At 64.8% G+C, this 23,132-nt stretch overlaps 2 protein-coding genes across 5 annotated transcripts in view; both read left to right on the forward strand.

Moving 5' to 3' along the window:
- The first annotated feature begins 3,098 nt into the window (after nt 1-3,098).
- CYTH1 (cytohesin 1) lies at nt 3,099-18,330 on the forward strand. 4 transcript variants are annotated; one of them, XM_010568088.1, is made up of 13 exons: nt 3,099-3,123; nt 9,521-9,603; nt 10,791-10,855; nt 11,655-11,721; nt 11,952-12,070; nt 12,416-12,496; nt 12,636-12,748; nt 12,820-12,968; nt 13,070-13,182; nt 16,180-16,258; nt 16,563-16,634; nt 16,997-17,151; nt 17,359-18,330. In XM_010568088.1, exons 4-13 carry the CDS (start codon nt 11,662-11,664, stop codon nt 17,435-17,437), a joined length of 1,020 nt encoding a protein of 339 aa, XP_010566390.1. In that variant the 5' UTR covers nt 3,099-3,123; nt 9,521-9,603; nt 10,791-10,855; nt 11,655-11,661; the 3' UTR covers nt 17,438-18,330. The 4 variants fall into 4 exon arrangements, with proteins under 4 accessions (XP_010566390.1, XP_010566387.1, XP_010566388.1 ...); XM_010568085.1 differs by lacking the exon at nt 3,099-3,123 and adding an exon at nt 4,020-4,450 and having other exon boundaries at nt 13,070-13,181; nt 16,182-16,258; XM_010568086.1 differs by lacking the exon at nt 3,099-3,123 and adding an exon at nt 6,699-6,797.
- A 1,815-nt stretch (nt 18,331-20,145) lies between these two features.
- DNAH17 (dynein, axonemal, heavy chain 17) overlaps nt 20,146-23,132 on the forward strand; it is a 39,157-nt gene continuing 36,170 nt past the window's right edge. The window contains exons 1-7 of the mRNA XM_010568084.1: nt 20,146-20,490; nt 21,276-21,469; nt 21,736-21,928; nt 22,015-22,114; nt 22,205-22,290; nt 22,459-22,584; nt 22,909-23,064. Of these exons, the coding sequence (XP_010566386.1) occupies nt 20,146-20,490; nt 21,276-21,469; nt 21,736-21,928; nt 22,015-22,114; nt 22,205-22,290; nt 22,459-22,584; nt 22,909-23,064 (1,200 nt within the window). The remainder of the gene's footprint in view (nt 20,491-21,275; nt 21,470-21,735; nt 21,929-22,014; nt 22,115-22,204; nt 22,291-22,458; nt 22,585-22,908; nt 23,065-23,132) is intronic.

Consider the following 23,132-nt stretch of genomic DNA (forward strand, 5'->3'; position numbering starts at 1 on the left):
GGGGGGTCCCGGTGGGGCGGGGGCGGCTCTCCCGGGCCGGAGGGAGCGTTCGGACCGGGCCGCTCCCAGGCGGAAGACCGGGGTCGGTCGGCGGTTCGGGGGTCGGGCGGGGTTTCGGAGGCGGCGGGACCCGCGCCCGCAGGTGACAGGGCGGCTGCTCGCCCACGCGTGGCCGCGGCCTTGGCGGCATCGGCCGGGTGGGGCCGAGGTGGCGGTGCAGGAAGCGGCGGGAGGAAACCGGCAGCCGGTGCCCATAGCCAGCGCGGGGAGCGGGGCGAGCTGACGGGGGCTGGTTCCCCCCCTGCACCCCCCGGAGCCCCGGCGCTCCCCCTTCGCCGGCCTCGTCCTTTCTCGGGGCTCAGCCCCGGCGGCTCCGCACAGCCGGTGCCGCGCTGCTTTGGTGCCACAGCTCGCGAGCTGCCTGCAGTGTCAGTGCTGCCGGGCTCTGGGACCTGCTGCCTGCAGCGTCAGTGCTGCCAGACCGTGAACCTGCTGCCTGCATGCCTTCCCTCTGCCGCTCACGCTTTGTATTCAGCTGCTGCTTCTGAGCACTGAGTTCAGGCTCCATAGATCTGCAGGGCAGGCTCACGTCGATGGCGTCTGTTGAATGGCTCATAAACCACCCCAGCTCGGGAGCACGCCTGCCTGGCATGGGAGTGCCCGGTGTGTGCCCAGAGCCCACTCGCAGGGTGGGCCAAGCAGGGCGATGCAGCTCAGGGGCAACAGGTCCCCTCTCTCGTGCATATGCAGATTGCTTCCCTGTTTTCCTCCATGCTCTGTGCCTGCAGAGCATTGCCTCCTGGTGCCGAGGAGCTGGACCAGGCAGTAAGGCACTGCCTGTGCCTCAGCCCTCTGAGGCAGGTTCCTCTGGGTCAGCAGGTGGGTTTTCCTTGAGCGAGGACTTGGCTGAGGGGGAGGCTTGAGTCTGGGTGAGATCTGAAACCAAGGTCCCAATGCTGTGAGCCGTGCTGGTGTCCATTCTTCCCAGGAGCTGAGATCACCCAGGCACTGCCGGTGCCGGCGAGGACGCTGCTGCTGGCAGTGCTGGTTCACAGGCTGGCTTCCTGCGTGCCGCAGTTGTGCAACGCAGCTGATTAGGAGGCTGCTGTTCTACTCCAGAAGTGACTGTGCTCGGCAGTGGGGAGTTTACTGTGTGAGATAAGGTGCGAGTGCCCAGCCCCACTAGTGCGCAGCCCGGCACAGGCGTTGTCAATGCAGCCCATTAGCAGGAGAGCGCTGCAGGGAGCGATTCTGTGAGCAACCTCTTTACCGCTTCCTGGAATCGCCTGGAAGATGTCCCGGGTCATCTTGTCAGCATCAGAAATTGCTTGCTTACCGTGCCATGGGGGCCACAGGGCAGAGCACTAGATGGGCGGCACAGCCACCTCCAAATCCCCGCCACTGTCCCTGTTGCAGGGGCATCGCAATCTGCAGCTGTCCTGAAGCTCTTGAGCTCTGTTGTTTTTGCAGAGGATGGTCTGCCAAGGCCTCAGTGTGGTGGCAGCCTGACGGGAGGCTCTTGCTGGTGAGATTGTGCTGACGCCAGTGTCTGCCCCACAATACGTGGCCCCTCTCCAGCCGTCTGCCTCAGCAGAGAGCAAATCCTGGGGCGAGCAGCTGGTGGCACAGATGTGGGCTCCCCCCGCTCCTGCCAGGGCACGGGGCTGCGCTCCCACCCCCTTTCCAGCATCTCCTGGTGGGGACGGCGGTGAGACCAAACCCATCCCCAGACCGGAGCTGACAGAGCGTGGTGGTGCAGGAGCGAACGCCTCTGGACGGTGGGGCGGCAGTGTCGTGGCGGGGAACCGGCCTGGCTGCTCCTGCCCTGCCGAGCTGCAGCACTGGTGAGCAGCCGGAGGGAGCACAATCCCTTCCCGGCACTGTGTCCTGAGCTGAGCCCCATCTCGGCTCAGGCCCGGCCCCAGGGTGAGGGGGATTGGGCAGCACTGGTAATCCTACTGCACCCGAGGGATTACTGCTCCCTCTGGCCCAGGGGATTAAGGGATTTCTCTAAGCAGGGTTGATGCAGCCTCCTGCAAAGCGGCTTGTGCTTGGGGGGGGGGCCTTGCTGTCTGGGGCAGGATGGCTGGTGTCAGGAGGTGGGGTGGGCTCTGCGAGGTGCGGGAGATCCTCAAAGGAGGGTGGACTGTCAGGTCCTCTAGCAGGCTGGGGGGGGTCCCCACCCAGGGGGATCCCCGCCCTCTCCTCAGTGCCAGCCTGCGTAGCCCTGTTTTGCCAGCAGGCCCCTTGGCGCAGGCTCAGCTGTTTTGGAGGCAGCCCAGGACCGCGGCGTGCACCTCTGCACTGAGGGGACTCCGGCCAGGGGGGGATCCTGCCAAGGGAGCTGCCAGCGAGGCACCAGCCCCTTCCCTGGCATGGTCCAGGGGTGAGCCGGGGCAAGTCACTGGGCCTGGCTGGGGGAGCAGCTCTTCCGCAGAGCTCTGGGACTCCCAGGTTGAAGACATGGGGACAGTGCAGGGATGGCACCGGACTTGGAGAGCAGAGCCAGGGGCCGGGGCCAGCAGGGCTCAGGCAGCGTGGCATTGGTCAGAGGCAATTAGCTGGTTCCTCTCCCGAGATGTTTGGGAGCAGAGAACGACGTGCCACGTTGCTGACGCTCAGCAATTACACATCAGGGACGCAGCAGGGCCTGTGTGTCCCCAAGTGAGCGTTTCAGCCATCGCAGTGGGGTTGGGGTCAGATGTTTCTGCTCTGGGCCTCAGGGAGGGGGGAGGCTGGCAGGGGAAGCTGCTCTCCGGGGCCCCACTTTCCGGCAGGCGGAGGATCGGGGCCCAGAGCCATGGTTAACATAACCCCGGGGTGTTTGTAAACACCCCGCCTTGCCCAGGCAGGGTGTGAGGATTGAGCTGGGCATCTGGGTTGCTCAGCGTGGGAGATGCCGCCTGGCCCTGTTTCAAGCCAGCTGGAGCACCCATGGGTGCCCTTGCCTCACGGGGGTTTTTCCAGATGCCGGTCCAGGCCCTGGGCTGCTGCTTGCCACACCATGTGCCTGGCTGAGCCCTGCCATCCCCTGGCTCCTCTCACTTGCCCTTTTGCCTCCCAGCGATGTGGCAACCACAGCTTCGGCCTCTGGGAAGGGGGAAGTGGCACTGAAACCAGAAGGTTGGTCACGTCAGTGGAGAGTGCCTGGGTGCCCTCGCAGCCCTGGGAGCTGCTCTTCTCTGCCTTTCCTCCCATCTGCAGCCATACTGCTCCTGGGACCCGGGGTCCCCTCCTGCCCCACACCCTCCTGCCTGCGAGGGTGGCTTCCTCCCAGGGTGCCCTTCCCCGCTGCCCGGCTTGGGTTTCTCCTTGCTCAGCGCGTCCCAGTGCTTGCCGGCGCAGGCGAGCAGAGCCAGCAGCCGGGCTGTCCGCAGGACGCTGCCTCGTGCCCCGACAGGTTCTGGGGTTTGTTACTCATGGCCATGCCCCGCGTTCGGGGATCGCTTCTGCTTTGAGGGAAAGAGCTGTCGGTCCGGTTTGGGTTTGCTTGGCGCCTGTGGGGCTGGGGGGATGCAGGTGCAGCGAGCCTGGGGGTAGAAGGGCTGTGCCTTCCCCCCAGCTCCACAGCTGGCCCTGAGGCCAGGATCCCGGGGCAGGACCTCCTCCCCGGTTCCTGCTGCAGGAGTCCCTCGCACCCCAGGACCACCGCAGAGTGGGAGGCACCTCCGTTGCTGCCAGGGCATGCCTGGAGCTCAGCTGTCTGACCGGCGTCACCGGGGGACTGGCAGAAGGCACAGCGGGCCTGCCCGTGCACAGCACGTGGGGCAGGCTGAGCCTGTCGGACCTGTGCTGGGATCAGCGCCCGGGCCCTGCACCCCGTGAGCGGGGGCCGTGGCAGCACCCTCTGCTCCCCACGCCTCGCCAGAACCGCGTTGTCTCTTGGTGCACCTTCCTTTATGCAGTGCTGGTTGCTACGCGACCGCCGGCTCCCGATGCTTAATGCTCTAATACGGAGGGATAAAACCGCTCTAAAAATACCCCGCTGCCGGCCCCCCGCGGGGGTAAGGGGGCTGTCAGGGGGACAGGCGGCCCGGGGCGGGGGGGCTGCCGGGGAGTTCCCAAACTCCTCGTCCTCTAAGTGGCTTTGAGCCGCCGGCCGGAGCATCAGGAGCAGAGCAGGCTGGTGTGCAGGCAGGGAGCGGCGAGGATTGGCTGGGGCTGGCGCGTGGGCTCCTGCAGCTGGAGCTCCCCTGCCAGAGCCGCCTTCCCCGGCTCCAGCCAGAGTGGGGACTCCTCCAGCTCCCCTGCCTGCACCCTGCCCGTGGGTCCCAGCACCGGGGAGCCTGCTGCTCAGCCACACAGCACCCGCCGGTCCTCTGCCTGCTCTCGCCTGCCCCGTCGGAGCTCGCGGTGTCCTGCACAGGCCTCCGCAGCATGGGGACGGTCAGCGAGCTCTGTGCCTCCAGTTTCCAGGCCTTCCTCTGCCCCTCGGTGGCTGCCAAGGCAGGTAGGCGCTTCGTGCCCTCCCCTCTGCTCGCCGTGGGGTCCCTGTCCCCCTGACAGACGTGGCGGTGCCCACGGATCGGGCTCCATATGGCTTCTGCTGACAGCGGCACAGAGTCCTTGCCGTCTCGCCGCCTCCTTCCCCTGTGCACCGCTGGCCTCCCCAGGCTTGGGCCTCTGCAAGTGCTGAGCCCTGGCAGGACGGCTGGGCATGGGGCTGCCTCATGTGGCATTGCCCTGCACCAGTGCCGGGTGCCACGCTGGGACCGGGGGTGCTCAGGAGCCGGTGGTGGTGGCCAGGAGGATGCATGCAGCTCGGTGCGGCTGTGGCAGGTCCTGCCCCAGCCCGTCGCCCTCCTGCACTGCCCTGGGTGACACGTAAGCGCTTGGCCACCCTTACTGCTGCAAGTGCGTGTAGCTGCAAGGGCAGCTCGGGGTGGCACTCTCCAAACCAAAATCTGTGCAGGAAAGCCCAGTGCCTGCTGCGTTGGGGATGCTATTGAGGGCTGGCCGCCTGTGTGAGCTGCTGCTGTCTGTGGGTTCCTGCCCGAGTGTGGGGCTGGGAGTGGCTGTGTGGTGGGGCACGGGGCTGCGAGACCACCTCCAGCCAGCCTTGCGCCCTGCTGGCAGCTGAGGCCAAGCAGGAGCGGGCTCTGCTCCTCCTGAGACCCAGCACAGTGAATGATGCAGAGAGCAAGCGAGGTGCCTGCCGGGCTGCGCTCCCAGCACCTGCATAGTGCTCGGTGCGTGTGGATGTGGCCAAGCTGGTGCTTGCCCAGCCGCACCGTGGGCTGGGGGTCCGCGCACAGGGAGCGTGGGAGCCTGGAGCCGCCAATGCACAAGGCGACAGCTGTGGACATGGGTTCCCTGCCGGGCTCTGGGCAGAAGAAAGAAGCGGGGGTGACAGACAGGGCTGCACAAAAGCGGGATGAGGGCCTTGGACGGCTCCAGGCGCAGGGTCCAGCCACCTGGGAGGGTCTTTCCTGGAGCTGCCTGTCCCCAAACCCTTCTCCTGACGCACCTTGGCTGTCAGTGGGGAAGGATGGGGCTGACGCAACCCAGGATGCGCGCGCGGCGCAGTGAAAACAGGATGTGGTGTGCCGAGACGGGCAGGAAGTTTCTGGGGGCCCCTGCGGGCCCCCCAGCCGTGGGGCATGGCAGGAGCGGGCAGTGGCACCCCGCAGCAGAGCCCAGCAACAGCCGCTGGCAGCACCCTGGGCTCGGTCCCATGGTGTGCCTAAACCCGGTGCCTTTGACCCACCCGTGTGGCCTGGCACAGGCGCGACATGGGCCGACAGGAGGGCTGGCTAGCGCGGCAGCACAGCTGAGGGCTGAAGGACCAACGTGAGGCTTCTGAAGCCTTTCCTCCCCTTGCTTTGTAGCTGTCGTTCTGGGTGCTGTTTCTCCATCTCGCACTGCTGAGCAGGATTTAGCTGAGTCAAGGCGGCCGAGGCTCACGCGGCCTCTCCAGGCAGCTGACAGCGGGATGGGGACGTGCCGGGGGTTTGCTCCCAGTGCAGGCATGGCCCCGCAGGCCCCAGACTCTGCCGCACAGTGGTCCTATACGGAGTGGTGGGGTCTGTACAGGCACCCTGGAGCAAGGGGGCAAGACGGTGGGGAGCAACCTCCTGTAGGGACCAGCATCACTCCTGGCCCTGCTCCCAGTCCCAGTTCTGGTCCCATCCAGCCGTGTGAGCTGCAGTGGAGTCTGCAGAGGGCAGCAGGCACCGGTGGTCCCCACAGCTCTCCCGGTCCTGTCCGGGGCTCCGTCCTTACAGCCTGGACAGGACCTGGACCTGCAGCGAGGGCTCTGGTGGAGCCAGAGGGGGAGCTGCGGGGCAGGGCGGGTGTCTTCTGGGGTGGGGGGCCCCAGCTGGTGGAGGGGAGGGGACACTGGCATTGCCGCTCGCTCGAGGTGTGCCGGGTCGAGTGTCCTGGCAGCCCCAAAGGAAGGAAGGGCTGGGCCAGCCCCCAGTGCTTGCCTGGCTGGGACCCCGACACATCACGTGCCCTGACCCCAAGGCCGTAGGATCGGGGAGCAGGGCCCTGGCTGACCCATTTCCCCACCCAGCCGGGAGCAGAGGAGTTAAGGCGCTGGCAGCCCAGGCTCGTTGTGGCAGGAACAGGGTGTTGCTGGTGCTGGCTCCTGGCAAGGCCAGGCCAGGATGCATGACGCCCGGGCGGCTGCGGAGCTCATTGGCCCGGCACAGCCCTGACTCACCCCAGGAAGCACCGGGGTGGGCAGGTGTCCGCGCCCCAAAACAGCAGCACCTCTCCGGAGTGGCACGGGCACAGCGGACGGAGCCGGTGGAGGCAGCCTGCCAGGATGGTGCTCAGGGCGGAGGGCAGCGGTGAGCTCGGCCGGGGGTGCGGGGAGGCTGGTGGGGCCGGGGTGAGGGGGAGGCAGGCGGGTGGTTCCACGCCTGCCCCGTTCCTGTGCCACCAGCCGTGTCCGCTTGTCTTAGGGTGGTGGGGAAGGAAGGAGCACAGGGGGTGAGCATGGCCTCTGTGTGTCACGGGTGGCTTTGCTTTGGGCATGGTGGGAGAGGGGGGGATGTGCTGCTCTTGCTGCTCCCAGCTGCCGCAGGCCCCAGCAGCCCTGGAGCCTGGGACAGATGGACAAATCCTGCCGGTGCCCCTTGCTGCCCTCCTCCTGCCACTGGTGTGCAGGGTCCTCGGGCTCGGCTGTCGGCAGCAGGAGCTGCGGGAGCCCCCGGGCCCCCCTGCGCTGGGGCCTCATGGTGGCGGGGAGCAGGTGCCAGTGCTGGGATCCCGCAGTCCCGGGGGTCACTGCGCTCCAACTCCTGTGCCGGGCTGAAGCCAAGGTAGCAAGTGCCTGCTCCAGCCTCCCCTTCCCTGCAGCACTGCTCTGCCTGCGGCGAGGCTCGCCAGCCTCTCGGGAGCCATTTGGGCTCTGCTCGGTGCTGCAGGGCGGGTGCTGTGTGCAGGGGAAGGGTTAACGCCCTCTTCCTTCCCCAGAAAAGCTCTTGCGTCTGGGGTTTCTCTTCCTCTGGCTGCTGCTGACATGGCTGGGCCAGTGTCACGAGTGCTTGCCCTCCGCCGTAGCAGCACAGGTGGGGAGGGACCTTCCTGGGCTCTGGTACAGACCCGCTGGCCCCCTTTACCCTGCAGCATCTCATCCTCTGCTGCGCCTGTCCCGGGGCCTGCCGAGACCCCTGCCCGCTTGCTGGTGGGCAGGGAGAGGCAGCGCTGCTCCTGCCGGGGTTTGCTTTGCTAGCTCCAGCCTTTGGCCAGCTCACCGCTGGGCAGGTCCAACCCTGGCACCAAATTTCACCTCCCCTGCGGCTGGGCGGGAGGGTCCTGCGGTGTACGCTGCAGCCCAGGGATTTAGAGGTTTTGGTGTCTGGCAACAGGCGTGTGATGCAGTTTGGCCCTCCTGTAGCAAGCCTGGGCTTGCCAGGCACCCTGGGCGCCAGGCAGGAGGGGCCAAGTGCCTGCGGGAACAGCACTGGGGTGCGCAAAAGGTGCTTGGATGTATTGATAAGGCAAGGCCTCTGGTATTTTTAAGTTTAAATAACTTTTAACCTGGTGCCATGAGCCGGGTTGTCTGGTTCATACTTCCTGGTGTCGGAGACTGAAAATATTGGGAAGTGTTGCTGTTGCGTCTGGGGGGATGGTGTCGCAAGCCGTGGCTGTCTCTAACCTTGGCAGTGGGGGATTTTTGCGAAGGAGGAAGCTCGTCAGAAAGCCCGAGCGGAGCCAGGGAAGTGCTGAGTTCAGAGATTCGGTTTGCGTGGTCGCAGTCGCCCCAGGGGCGCATGCGGCTCCCACGGAGGAGGCGGCAGCTCAGGGAGAAACGATGCGCAGTTGAGGACGGTGCTGGTCCGGAGGGACGTGGCGTCCCTGGGCGCTGGTACAGGGCAGGCGGCCGTGCTGGGGACATTCCAGGTGAGTCCAGGCTGGCGGCAGCGGTGGCCTGGAAAGCACAGCCATGGTGGCATGTGGGGCCTCAGCAAAACAGAGCGGTAGTGTTTGGGGAAGGAGAGGGCAGTGGCAGCCCTGCCAGGCGCCTGTCCCTAACACCCCCGGGCAGGAGGTGGGAGGTAGCGCCAGGGCCGAGCCGGCGGGTGCTGCTGCCACCTCCCTCGGGGATGGCGCTCTGGAGGAATGGTGCTTTGGTGTTCTTGCGGGTGACCTTGGTGTGGTGTGCGAGGGACACACTGGCAGAGGTGGGAGGTGCAGGCAGTAGATGAGGGCCGGGAGTGCTGTTGGAGGAGCGGGTGACCTTGGCGATGGGAGAGAACAGGAATGGGATGCCATGTCACTGCAGAGTGGAAGGTCACGCGCCAGGGAGCACTGGGAATGTCCTGGGAGCTGTGGGTCTCAGGAGCAAGGGGGGGTGTGCAGCAGCCCTGGGCTTGAGCCTCGGGAATGATGTTGGGGAGGGGGAGCCTGGCTCCTGCATGTGATAGGGAGGTGTAGATGTCACGGCACACAGTGAAGTTTGTCCAGAGGATGTGCCAGCTCTGGGCCCTGGCTTGGAAGGACGGATCCAGGGCAGAGGGGGCTGCAAGGGTGGCCAGGAGCTGTTTTTCTGTGGCAGAGCAACCCATGGGGCTCCAGGTCCACGTGGACCCCGATGCCACAGGGCACAACAGAATCGCCCAGCCACAGCAGGGACCAGGACAGGCACTGACGCTGGCCCAGCTGGGGCAGAGTGGAGTTAAATGGGACTTGGCGGGGTGGCAGGGCCAGGGCCTGGGGGAGGAGCGCTGGAGCCAGTCCAGGGGCCGTGCTGGTCCTCACTGCCCAGCCACCTCGGGCTGAATCAGCAGGAACCGGCGGTGCCCGGCTCCCCCGCTGCAGCCGCTGCCACTGCCCAGTGGGGCGATGCCCTGGCCCTCGCATTCCTTGCGTGCCATTGGTGGCACTTGGCCGCTGCATGGGGCTGGGGACACCACTCGCCAGTCCAGCTCCTCCGGGCACCTGGCAGCTCCACATCCCAGCTCCTGAGAGGCCCCAGGCTGCTGGTCGGGAGCAGAGGTTGCGCCCAGAGCCTGGCAGGGATGATTCCCACAGCCACACATGCTGACCTGACCGTGTCTCTGCTCAGTGCCCAGTGACCTGACCCCGGAGGAGTGCCAGGAGCTGGAGAACATCCGCCGTCGCAAGCAGGAGCTGCTGGCTGACATACAGGTGTGATGCTGAGGACCACCGCCCGCGCGCACAATCCCCCTGTCCCAGGCATGGCAGCCTCTTGCTCGGGGTCATCCCCTGGGAGACAGGAACAATCTCCCTGCCTGTGTCACTGGGCAGGGTCCCTGCAGCCTCATCCAGGGTCCCTTGCCTCGCTGCTGGGAAAGGGGACGGTGGCCCCGGTGAGGCGGGGAAGAGAGGCTGCCCTGGCCAGGGCTGTCCATAACAGCTGTGGGATGAGGGTACGGTGCCCCAGACCTGCAGAGCCCATGCAGGAGCAGGCCCAGGCAAGGCTGTGGGTCAGGTTTGTGCTCCCGTCCCCTTTCCTTGCCAGCCACCTGGCTCCTCGCAGCCCATGGAGGCTCTCTTGGACCTTCTGGGGTATAAAATTGGAGCTGCTGGAACCACAGACCAGGATGAGCTGGGCCCGCTGGGCATATGCCAGCGGCTGCTGCAGGGAGCCCGTGATCTGCCACCCCACTGCCTGATAGTGCTGCCTCTGCGGGGCCCCAGGGCTGGGGAGAGGGTCCCAGTGGGGGACGTGGGCCCAGGCTGGCAGCTGCCCTGCCAGGCTGAGGCAGCCGCAGCTTTTCCTTGCCCCCCGCAGAGCTTTGGGCTGTGTTCCCCGCAGCCCAGGGCACTGGCATCTCTGTGCCAAGCACTCCCTGGCACAGGCAGGGACCGTGTCTCTGGGCCAGGCCACTGCCCTGGCAAGCTAGTGTGAGGTCAGTGCTCATCTGGGACACTCGTCAGTCGTGTCCCCGATTAAGGCAGCAGAGGCTAATTACTGCCATATGCCAGGCATGATCTAAAGGGATTAGGGGGTAATATTGTTAACCTCTGAATCTCTTCCTTCCTGCACGCTTGGAGCATGGTGATGCTGCAGGGGGATTAGCAGCGGGGTGCAGCCAGCCCCCTCTGTGAGTGCCCCCACGCTGGTTCAGCCCCCGGCAGCACTCAGGTTGGGAAGAAGGGAAGGAAGGAGGGACTGCCAGGGCCTCCTGGGGGAATGGCCCTGGGGCTGGCTCCTGCCTCCTCGAGCCCCAGTCCATGGGGATGTCCTGCCTGCTCTTGGAAGTGGGAAGGAAGGGCAGTCGTGGGCCCCAGCCTGCTGTCAGGGCTGGGGGGGCCAGAGGCTTTGGGAGGGATGGAGGCAGCTCCTGTCTCAGCATGCTCTCTCCCCTCAGCGGCTGAAAGATGAGATAGCAGAAGTGACGAATGAGATCGAGAACCTGGGGTCCACGGAGGAGAGGTGAGTCCTCTGCTGACGCGACAGCCCAGGGTCTCAGCTGAGCCCCCTCCCCTGCAGCCTGGCCGGCCCTGAATGCCGGCTCACTCGCACTGTGTGGGAGCCGTGGGCAGCTGAGTGGTGCAGCACCCTGAGGGCGCTGGTGTGGGTGGCTTTCCCAGGCATTCTGAAATCCTTGGAGCGGTAGCAGGATCCCAGTCTGAACTGCTGCTCCAAAGGTCTGTTTTTCCAAGCCTCAGCCCCTCTGTCTAGCCACAGTGACTGTCGGACTTTGTTATTCTGAGCTGGCACAGGCAGTGCCAGCCTGGGATTAGGGGGTCCCGGCAGCCGACAGGAGCTGACTCCCAGTGTCGTTTCCAATCACCCACTGGTGCATGAAGGCTGTCACCCTCACGCCAGCCCCACTGGGGCCTGAAGGCTGCTCTCCCCAGAGCCCCACTGCACCCAGCTTGCCCTAGCCTCCCTCTATACAGAGGTGACCTGCAGGGATGCTGTACCCAGCACCCCTTCTGCACGGAGTGACCCCGTGGACGGGGCACGGCAGCTCCTCTTTGCTCTGGGCCCTGGCAGGCTGAGAGCAGCCCCATGCTGCTCCGCTGCAGAGCGGGGCAGAGACATGGAGCGGCGCGCCAGCTTCACCCCGTGCAGGTTCAATGCAAGAGGCCTGGCCCGGTCAAAGTTGCTCGCCTCCTGTTCAGTCCAGGCTGACCCCTCCCCACAGTGCTCTGCCTGAGGGGCGAGGGGGTGGGCAGGAGGCAGCCAGGTCCTTCCTGGGCGCTCAGAGCTGCTTTGTGCCTTGCAGGAAAAACATGCAGAGGAACAAGCAGGTGGCCATGGGCAGGAAGAAGTTCAACATGGATCCCAAGAAGGTACTGTGGGGTGGGCTGGGTGGGGAGTGGGGCAGCAGGCTCCCAGTGAGACTGCATGGAGGGGGCCTTCACCAGCCTATCATCTGGTCCGTGCTGGGCTCTGTGACCCTGCAGTTGGGCTGCCTCGCTGCCCTCTGGGGTGAGGGCAGAGCCAGCACCCAGGGCAGGGGCTGAGGAGGCATCAGACAGGCTGGTGGGGTCAGCAGCAAGCACCTCTTGCACTGCTCCAGGGCATCCAGTTCCTGATCGAAAACGACCTGCTGAAGAACACGTGTGAGGATATTGCTCAGTTCCTTTACAAGGGAGAGGGCCTCAACAAGACAGCCATCGGTGACTACCTGGGCGAGAGGTACGCTGGCCTGGGGCAGCTCACATCTCCTGAGGATGCCCTGGGCTCTCACTGCCTCAGAGATGGGACACTGCAGTTCTTTGAGCTTATGGGGAAGCTGAGTGGGGTACATGGGGGCTGGGCACCCTGAGTGCCAGGGCCAGATGGGTGGCTGTTTGATCCATGGCTGGCACTTGCAGGAGACCGGTGTGTGCAAACCAGCCCAGGACTTGAGTCGGGGTGTAGCTGCAGGTCTCCTCCAACAAATGAGCAGAGTCTGAAGTGGGGCAGGGAGAAGTAGGGCTGCTCGGCAGTCACAGGACTTGCTGATCATGCATCCCTCGTGCTCTGGCTTTGTTCCTGCAGGGACGAGTTCAACATCCAAGTCCTGCATGCCTTCGTGGAGCTGCATGAGTTCACTGACCTCAACCTTGTGCAGGCCCTGCGGTGAGCGAAGGGGGACAGGAGCTGAGCCACGTCTCATCAGGGGAGACGGGCGGTGGGCTGGCAGGGGGCCATAGCGATGTGAGTGTGTCCGGAGGGCGCGTGGAGCCCCCAAAGCAGCACCATGCTTTGCTCTTCACAGGCAGTTCCTGTGGAGCTTCCGGCTTCCTGGGGAGGCGCAAAAGATCGACCGGATGATGGAGGCCTTCGCCCAGCGGTACTGCCAGTGCAACCCCGGCGTCTTCCAGTCCACAGGTGAGTGCCTGCCCTGGCCCCCCTCCCTGGCCGTCCTGCCTTGCAGCTGACTTTTCCCTCTGTTCCTCTAGACACCTGCTATGTGCTCTCCTTCGCTATCATCATGCTGAACACCAGCCTGCACAACCCCAACGTCAAGGACAAACCTACAGCGGAGCGCTTCATCGCCATGAACCGTGGCATTAACGATGGGGGAGACCTACCTGAGGAGCTGCTTCGGGTGAGGGATGGGACATGGAGGGACCGGGCCAGGGCTGTGGAGCTGGCCTGTCGTAGGGCTCCTGGGTGGAACAGAGCTGATGCTGTGTATTGTTGTACCAGAATCTCTATGAAAGCATCAAGAATGAACCCTTCAAAATCCCTGAGGACGATGGCAATGACCTCACCCACACCTTCTTCAATCCCGACCGGGAGGGCTGGCTCCTGAAGCTAGGTGAGTGCTGGCAGACAGACAGATGCGGCCTGGGGGGGGCAGGCTTTCCCCAGGGACAGAGCTGGGCCATGGGTGTGATGCCCCTGGGCTGCGCACCTCGCCTGCTGGCCTGGCTTCTCGGAGTGTGGCCCTGTGGAAGGGCAAGAGGCTACTGACAGGGGCACAGCCCCCATGCAGAAGGCATCCATACGTCCAGCAGCCCTCTGTCTTCCCTGGGCTGGGCAGCAGGAGCGGACTCACAGTTGACGAGGCCCTGCGGTGCGTCTGGGTGGGCGTCCCAGGGGATTCTGCCTCTAGGTTGGGCAAACCGCGGGGTGCAGAGCTGGTACTGGGGTCCGATGTTGGCACATGGAGACCGCGAGGCCCTTCTCATCACCGAGTCACAGCAGGGTCTTGTTGGAGCAGGCCCCCGGGAGTGAGCAGCGAGCTGCCCCAGGCTGCGTGCGTCCCCCCCTCCATGCCACAGACTGGTCCCTGCCTCACCTTCCCACAGCATTATCACCTCCGCATCCCGGCTCCACATGCAGGCAGCGTGCATGGCATCCCCGCGGCCCCGCTGCACAGCCCGGCTCTCGCGGCCGGCAAGCCCACCCCGTGCCCTGGCTCCTGTGGCTTCTCCTCTTGGCAGCTCTGGGGAATCCCCTGCCCTGGTTAAGCGAGGGGGGACGGGGTGCTGGCAGGAGCGGGGTGTGGTGGGGGCCTTTCCCTGGGACTCTTGCTAGGGTCGGGACTCTGTCCTCTCACCAGGGGGTGTTTCTGCCATATTGCCACCCCTTGGGATGGGAGAGGGGCTTTACCCGCCCCTGTGCCCTGACTGGTGCAGAGCCCGGCCCTGGGGCTGAGCAAGGGCCATCTGCCCCCTGGCTCTGGGGCAGGGAGATGTGGGGGAGAGCCCCAAACTGCCTCTCCTGTCCCTGAGCAAGCCCAGCACTCTGCTGGCAGAAGGGCCCCATGCACGGCAGGTTGGCACCTGCTGCTGTTGGGGCTGTTGGCGGCTGGGGGGGGGGTGCAGAGAGGCGGCAGAGCAGCCGTGAGCCCCAGCCCAGCTGCTGCAGCTCAGCCCACTCATGGGGCAGGGAAGGGACCCCATGGGGAGGCCATGGGGCAGGGGGAACCAGGCCCTGAGCCCCTCCAGCCGAGGAGATCTGTCCCGCAGAGCCACAGCGAGCCAGGGCAGGTTGGCCCCCGCGGCAGTGCCGCTGGCCTGGCCCCTCACGGCTTCCCTGCTACAGCCCTGCCCCACTGACCCACGCGGGGCGAGGGGGGTTCTTTGGGGTTTCCTCTTTTTTTTTTTTTTTTTTTTTCCTTTTTTTTAATTTTCTTTTCTCCCTCATTTGTATGTTTCCATGATTTTGGCTCTTCCTTTCCTTGCCCCCAACTCCAGGAGGTACGTACCCCTCTCCCCGCTCTGCTCACGCCGCTGGGGCTTCGTTTCCTTTTCGTTTTTAATTGCTGGTGATTAGTCTCATTGCTGCTGCTGCTAACCACCCGCACCACCCCGGGGACCTCGCCTGCTGAGGGGACAGCCCTGCTCCCGTCGCTGCCAGGGCAGGGATGTGGGGTACCGGCCTGACCGATGCCGAACGCTCCCACAGGCCTGCCGGCCTCTTCCACTGCCCTGGTGCACCCCACAGCCCAGGGACGGATGAGGCCACGGCCGCTTCTCCTTGCCCAGCCGCCGGCGGGGGCCACCCGCCCGTCCGTGCTTAGCCGTGTCTGCAGGCAGCTCAGCCCAGCTGCAGCGGGTCTTTGCCTATGGTGCCACGAGGGATGGGGACAGGTTTGAGGTGCCCTCAGGAAGGGCCCCAGCCTCTGTCTGGGGGGGGTCAGGGGTGCTGAGTGCCCCAGAGCGGGATGGGAGCAGGCAGGAGCTGTCTGCGTGGTGCCCTGTGCCACGCTGGGAGTTTGCGGCAGTCCCCATGCTGGGTGCTGGCACTGCCCTGGCTCCACCACCTGCAGCCCTGGGGAACATTGGTGCTCCCTCTGGGCCTGCACTGGCCCTCGGTCCCGTATGGCTCTGGAGACCCTGCCCAACCCCATGGGGCCCAGCACCCCTGCGGTCCCTAAAGCCCGGGATCCTCCTGTGCTCCCCGTGCCGCAGGACCCTGCCCTGGCGCGTGGCCTCTTGCTACCCGCAACCCCAGGAGAGGAGGTGGCTCTGGGAAGGGCCAGGGGCTGGAGAGGGTCAAGCCCCAGGTTTTGGGGTGGGGTGGGCTTGGCTGGAGGGAGGCAGAGGAGCTTTTTCTAGGAAGCGCTGGCCCCAGCTGGGACTGGGGTGGGCGGCCAGCTGGCATGGGGGAGCAGGGAGGCATGGGGCCTTCCTGGTGGGGCGGAGGAGAAGACCACGGCCCCCAGCACACACAGTGCCTTCTTGCATCCGTGCTGGACCCGGACAGCACGGCCTGGGTGTTCGTCCCATGGTGGCAGCACATCTGGCACCACCGCAATGGCCAGAGCACACCGGTGTGGCAGAGGGGGAGCTGAGCCCAGGGAGCGGCTTCTCCCTCTGTGGTGGCCGTTGTGAAACTCCCTCTGATCAAGTCCATGAGCTGTGGCCCTGGGCTCGTGCCTTGCTCTGGCACCAGGCTGCATTGGCCAGGATGCAGCGAGACCGTGGTCCGTGTGAACAGAAAGTCCCTGTGTTCCCCCAAGAGCTGCCTGGCTGCAGTGTCCTCTGGCCACGCCAAATCAGTGTTTTGGGTGGGAATGGGTGCAGTGCTTTTGGCCCGGCACCCCACCACCTTCCACCTCCATCCTCATCCGTCTGCTTTCCGCTCCTGCTCGTGCCCTGCCCGGCGTGGTGTGTGCTGCCTGCTGCTGCTGTGCCCGGTGCCCGCCGGGCTGCCTGGCTCTGCTTGCGCCCCGGTGCCCGGTGCTTGTCTGTGTGTGTCTGCGTGGGCTCCAGCTCTGCCGTAGCCTCCATGTGCCGCGAGCCTCCAGGCGCGTGCCCTGGCTGCGCTCCGCCGGGGCTGCGCCCAACCTGCTCCTCTCTGCTCCCAGGAGGCAGGGTGAAGACGTGGAAGCGACGCTGGTTCATCCTGACCGACAACTGCCTTTACTACTTCGAGTACACGACGGTCAGTGACCTTTGCTTGGGGTGTGCTGGGCCGGGACAGGGAGGGGGGCTGGATTCGGCCCAGTGCTCACCTGCCTGCGTGGCATGGACCAGGCGCAGCATCCCAGCCGGCATGGGGCTGGCCGCTCACCTCCTGCCCTGCTGGGGTGCCGGTGACTGCAGGGGTGCAGGATGCGGCCCTCTGGCCTGGCAGCACTAGATGCCTGTTCAGAGGGGTGTTTGCAGCATCCAGCCCTGCCCAGAGCATGCAGGTGGGTTTTGGCGGTGTTCAGCCTACAGCTAAAGCCTCTGCTTGGCCCCACCAGGATAAAGAGCCCCGTGGCATCATCCCGCTGGAGAACCTGAGCATCCGTGAGGTGGAGGACTCGAAGAAACCTGTGAGTGCCGCAGCAGGGTCCCCCGGGCTGGAGGGGCAGCCCTTGTGCTTTGTTTGGGGCAGGGAAAGGCAGGAGGTGCAGCAGCCCCCCAGGGATGCCCCTGGGAGAGGCAGGAGGGCCCTGCAGTTGTCACCTCCACCCATCATGGCAGCTGGGTGCAGACACTGCGGTGTCCAGGGCTGGTGGCAGGTCATGCCTGGGGGCCATGGGGTGACAATCACAGCATGTCCATCCCTCTCTGCTGCATTGGGGGTGGCTGTGCTAGGGGACCGCCTGCAGCCCTGGTGCTCTGCCTCGTCCCTCCCAGCCTGGGGTCCCCTTTGGAAGTGGGGGCTGCCTCTGAACGGTCTCCTCCCTCCCAGAATTGCTTTGAGCTCTACATCCCCGACAACAAGGACCAGGTGATCAAGGCCTGCAAGACGGAGGCGGACGGGCGAGTGGTGGAGGGGAACCACACGGTGTATCGCATCTCCGCCCCCACGCCCGAGGAGAAGGAGGAATGGATCAAGTGCATCAAGTGAGTGCTTGGAGGAGCAGGCGGCAGGGCGCTGGGCAGGGGCACAGCAGGGACCCGTCTGCTGTGCTTGAGGGTGGGCTGTGCTTCCCGGGGCACCCTGCAAGGATGGGGGGGAACAAAGGGACCTGCCTGAGGCCCTGAGAGGCAGGACAGACCCAGTTTTTGCCTGGCCATGTGGCTGACTGGAGCCCTCGTTCCCTCTGCCAGGGCAGCGATCAGTCGGGACCCTTTCTACGAGATGCTGGCTGCCAGGAAGAAGAAGGTCTCCTCCACCAAGAGACACTAGCAGCCTCCACTGGCCCTGCAAGGCTGACGTGCCCCCGGCAGCCTGAGCGTCTCCCCTCCCCGGAGGGCTGCGGGGCTGGGGCTGCACTGCAGCCTGGCCCTCGGGGGCCCAGGACCCAGCTTCAGCTTCGCAGTTTCTTTACTGTGGGGAGGAGGAGGGGGCACAGGCATCCCGGTGGCTCCGGCCCCCCATCACTGCCTCATTTCTAGGAAAGCATCTTCACGGGCTGGAGCTGGGACACTGACACCCCTGCGTTGCAGGGAGCCCCATCCTGCCCCGGGCTCGGCTGCAGGATGGGGAGTGCTGCATGTGTGTACTGTCCTCCCCTCCCGCCTCAGCCAGCCAAGGCGCCATGGGCACCCTCCCTGCTCCCGATCCTCCCAGCAAGCATGCAGCCGCACATGCCACTGGGTCCCCCCAGCAGCCATGTCCTGAAGCACTTCGGGTGTCCCATAGGGAAGGCAAACGGCTGCTGGTTAGCAGCTGGCGGTTTTGGGGTGCTGCAGGTGCCGGGATGAAGTGTGGCAGCCCCAGGGGAGCTGGGGGGGGGGGGGGCCCGAGGAGGCATGACTTCTGGCTCTCGTTGTAGCGGGCCTGGGTCTGTCCTGGGCTTCCCCATGCTGCTGCCTTGGAGCCTCCCAGCTGTCGCCTGCACCAGGGATGGTCCCTGCGGGCGCAGGGACGGCTGCAGGGCCGGGAGTTGTCACCGTCAACGGTGTGCAGTGGTGCCACATGGGGCACAGACATGTCCTTGCCAAGCCGTGGGGTGCCGGAGCTCAGATGAGAGCCCCTGTCCAGCAGCACCAGCTGGCATTGCCCCCCAGCATGTCCTTGCAGCACAATCCCCTCAGTGAGGGGCAGGGGAGGCTGTGCCAGGAGTGACTGTCGTCTCCTCGAGCACAAGCCCTTGCTCTGGAGCGGGTGGTGAGAATGTGCCCAGAGCCTGCACCAGGGATGGCTGCTGTTGGGGGGGTCCAGCCAGGCCAGGGGCTGCAGCCCCCCTGCCTCTGCCTTGCAAACGCCCGTGTCTTGTCCTGTTCCCCTGGCCACTGCGCACGGTCTGGAGAGAGGCGCCTGGATCAGTATTAGTCTATTTATCAGAGGTGTAAATACTCCTGTATAGTTTTCTCCTTTTAGATTATTTTGTATGTTGGGTCGTTCTGTGCAGAGGCCTCTCTGGAGGGTGGGGGGTGGCAGGATTTTTTATTCTAACTTTTTTTTTTTTTTTTTTTTTTTTTTTTTTTTTGCCACGGCCTTGTGAACTAGTGCTGAGGATCTGCAGCAAATAAACACTGAACCGCGCTCAGCCTTAGCCTCCTGTAGTCTGTGTGCGGCTCGGGACGGGCAGGAGCCCCCAGCCATCCCCCGCCTTGTGCCCCAGCTTTGCAACCAGGTTCATGCTTCTCCCAGGACCAAGATTTCAGTGCCCGGTGCTGCAATGTGTTACATTGCTGCCAGCTTCATCCACTGCTGCCAATGTGGTCCTGGTTTGAGCCTCCACCTGTTCCTGTCCAAAGCCTCTCATTTATTGGTGTGCTGGGAGGTGTTTGTGTGGCTTGTGCCCTCGCCAGCTCCCCATAGCTTCCCCCTGACCGCCAGGAAGGTGCCTCGGGGACCTTGCTGCAGGGCACAGGGTGGCTGTGCCAGGGCAGGATGGCTCCTGGTCCTGCATCCTGCATGCCACCTGCCTGGTGTGCAGTGGGGCTGGCACTAAGCTTGGCTGGGCAGGGGGCTGGCTGCCCACCTGCAGGGACCTGTGGGCTGGACTGTGTGGTGCCAGACCCCCCCAGCTGCACAGCAGCACACGCTGTACCGGTGAGAGGGGCCTGGGACAAGGCGGGTGGTGGGGCATCCCCTCGGGTACCCCTCGCTGACAGCCCAGCTCTCGTCTGGCAGCTGTGGGATGGCAGAGCGCCTGGGAGAGGAGGGGTCCTGCCCTGCCTGTGGTTGGGGGTTGGGGGGGGGGGGGGAGATGGTACCCAGGTGGTACCGGCTGTAAATGGGAATGTGATCAAAAGCTATGTCAGGGCCAAGGGCAAGCCGGGAACTGCAGAGCCTGTGCTGGCTGTGCTGCTGCCACCAGGGCTGGAGGAGGCTGGTCCGGCCAAGGAGAGACACGGACCATGGCGGGGAGCCTGGCAGAGCAAGGGGGAGCCCCTGCCACGGACCCTGCCTGCCCCGTGCCTTGGATGGGGCAACCCTTGGCACCACAGTGTGAGTCTCGCCGGGGTGGTGGATATGTGGGCAAAGAGCCTTTGCTGAGGGACGGCAGGCAGGGATGCTGAGGGGTTGGGGGCTACCCTGCAGTTCCAAGGCAGTTGGGTCTGCAGCTGGTGTCGGTTGGGCTGTGGATGGTGGCTGGAGGCTGCTGGAGGGCTGAGGGGTGCTGCAGGGTGGGGGAACAGTAGGGCCAGGCAGGATTGGGGCAGGCTGGGGGACGATGGGGCCAAGGACAGGAGGGGTGACGAGGCCAAGGATGGGGCAGGCTGGGAGGCTATGGAGCCGGTGGGGCGATGGGGCTGGCAGCTCTCTGTGAGGCTGCAGCGTGCAGAGGGAAGGCTGAGGGCAGCGGCGGGGGGGTGGCAAGGGGAGCGTGGAGGGGTTGGGGTGCAGGGTCTGCACAGCCCCTGGCTGAGTGGGGCTTTACCTGCCCCCTCTCCCGCTGCCCCAGGTGCTGGGGAGCTGCGGCCGAGCCTGGTGCCCGTGGGATGTCGGCCACGCCAGATGAGCGTCATGGCTTCCTGGAGAGCTTCACCACATTGCTGCTGCGGGTCCGGCCGGACAAGTGGAACAAGTTTGTGGGCAGCGAGGAGGCTACGGCCGTGCTGGATGAGTTCTTCAGGCAGCAGGACGTGCTGGAGCTGGTTCTGGGGCTGAACCCCGCCGGGCAGCTCTCACCGACCACCGGCTTCCCACCCACCCTCAGGGGCAAGGGTGTCTACTTCGTGAAGAAGAAGAGGGAGAACATCACCCGGGAGAACTGCCAGAAAGGGCTGCTGGTGGGAGACATCAGCCCCTCGCCCGTGGAGCAGCTCATCACCGTGGTGGAGGAGGTGAGTTGCCCACACGGGCAGGCACCGGGTGCAGGCTTGGGGCAAGTGGGATGAGCCAAGCTCCCTGCACACACCGCTGCTGCCTGGACACCCACTGCGGGCTGCTGTAGCCAGAACTTTAGGTGGGTGCGAAAAGAAACTAAATTAAATTAATAGAAGAAAAATTGCCCCAGGCGCTGGTCCTGGCCTCATGGTGGCCCCTGGCCGCCTGCCCCGCTGTGCTCATGGGCTGGCTGAGCCCCACCAGGACACAGAGCTGGGTGAAGGTCACAAGCCCAATTTTCTCCCAGGCCCCAGCTGGATCGCTTCCTCCCTGTGGTTTTAAAAACTCAGTGTAATTCCCCCTTCTCTGTGCCCCACAGCTGGGAAATGTCTGAGTGGATTTTTCTCAAACTTCCGATAAATATTCCCGCTCAGAGGCCTGCCAGCCCAGAGCACCCAAAAGCTGAGTCAGGTCCCAGGAGCCCCTGCAACTCCTCCTCCTCAATGCCAGGGGCTTTTGCTCATGCACCAGCCTCTGACCCCACTGGGTGCACTCACTGCTCTGCTCCCAGCACTTCCCAACACATGAGAGTGGGAAATCCACCAGAGGGTGAGGGGACTCCCGGTCACGCTGATGAGAAAAACATCAGCAGAACCCATCAGTGGCTGCCAGAGCTGTGGCCGGGCTGAGACGGTGCTTGGATGGGCAGCAAGAGGGGACGCTGTGCAAACCAGCATGGCTGCATGCTGCCCTTTGCAAGGGGAGAGCTCGACTGAGCGCCCAACCGAACCCTCTCCTCCAGGTCGTGTCCCCCCTGCTCCTGAGCAAGGAGAACACGGCAGGCTGGCCTGGGGTGGTGGTGGAGGACATCATGCGACAAGTCCACCGGCTGAAGAACGAGATGTTCGTGATGGGCGGGAAGATCCAGGGGAAGCCGCTGCTCCCGCTGCCTGAGCACCTGGACAGCCAGGATGGCTCCAGCACTGTCCTGGAATGGTGGGTACTGCCAGCACTGCTCGGTGCCAGCGAAGCCTGGCAGGGACCCAGGGCAGCATGAGTCCCTCTGGGAGGGACAGGAGCTGGGACACTGGCTTGGTCCCTGAGCATCCCTGGGCACAGCCACCCCTCAGCAGCAGAGCACCTTCAAGAGGCTTGTACATGTTGCTGTGCTGACAGAGTTGGCAACAAACAGGCGTGTGGGGCTCCCCCGGTGCGTTTTGGGGCCAGTCCTGCTGCTGGAGCATAACCCAGCTGCCTTTCAGCCTGGCAGGGCCCGTGGACGTTTCAGTGCTGCACGCCATTGAGACCATCATCATCGAGTGGTCCCACCAGATCAGAGACATCCTGAGCAAGGACTCGGCGCAGCCGCTGCTGGAGGGGCTGCACCCCCTGCCCAGGACCGAGTTCGAGTTCTGGCACACCAGGATGGGCAACCTGCAGTGCATCAACGACCAGGTACCGCCTCGCCCGTGAGCGGCCAGCAGCCCCGTGTCCCTGGTGCTGAGCTCCCAGCACTGAGCCCGCCATCTCTCCCCTGCCAGCTGCTCTCACCCCGAGTGACGGCACTGGCCGAGATACTGGAGAAGGCCAACAGCTGCTACTGGCCAGCGCTCCAGAGCATGTTCAGGGATGTCAGTGCCGGTAAGCCCCCGGGTGATGTGGTGGGCAGCTGCCTTTGCCTCTCCGGTGAGGCTTCCCCATCCCCAACGTGGAGTTTCTCCCCTGGCCCAGGCCTGGAGGAAGCCAAAGATGTCAGCCTCCACCTGCAACCGCTTCGGATCCTGCTGGAAGAGATGGAGCAAGCGGATTACTCCCAGGTAAGTTGTGTGTGACAAAATAACCAGGCACTGCCTGGCTTCATCATCCAGGTAGAGGCAGCAACGCTGAGCTCCAGAGGCTGCTTGTGGGTGTGGATCCACCCTGGCTCTGCCCGACCCTCGTTAGCAGGGCCACGGCCCTGCGCTAACGGGCCTCTGCTCCCACAGCTGCAGCCCTACATGGACAGGGCACTGTGCACCGTCCGCCTCCTCCGTGCTCACTGCCAGTACTACAGCTCGCCTGCCCGCACCATCGTCGTCCTGCAGGAGATCTGCAACCTCCTCATTGAGATGGTAGAGCCCCGGGGCCGGCGTCGGCTCCAGCGGGACAGGGGTAGGGCAGCACCGAGCCATCACTGTCTCCTCCCGCTGCCCCACTGTGGGACCATTGGCAGGAGGGGTGACACGGGGCAGGCATGGGGAGCCCAGCTGGGATGACGTAGACACCCCAACCAAGGGATCAGCAAAGCCCCTATGTAGGGCTGGAGGGGGTTTGGGGCAGATGTGGGCTGCAGGTGATCACCAGAGAGCCCATGGGGCCAGAGGGTAGATGGGGGCAGGAGGAGCCCCCCGCGCTCCCTTTTGCCAACAGCCCCTGCCTACATCTGTCTGTCCTAGACCCGTAACTTCCTGAGCCCAGAGGACGTGATGAAGGGGCTGCAAGGAGAAACCAAAGAGGCCTTAGGAGGAATCAGACTGAGCATTTCCACCATAGAGAAGCTCTTCCAGTCCTACAGCACTTACTGCTCCAACCTGATGCCCACGTTGTTCCCGGTGGGTGCCAGCGAAGGTGCGGGTCCAGCTGGCCCCATCCACCCCAGCTCTGTTCGCTGATGGACCCT

This window comes from Haliaeetus leucocephalus, unplaced genomic scaffold (assembly GCF_000737465.1).
Source record: "Haliaeetus leucocephalus isolate CR32 unplaced genomic scaffold, Haliaeetus_leucocephalus-4.0 Scaffold238, whole genome shotgun sequence".
Classification (NCBI taxonomy): Eukaryota; Metazoa; Chordata; class Aves; order Accipitriformes; family Accipitridae; genus Haliaeetus; species Haliaeetus leucocephalus.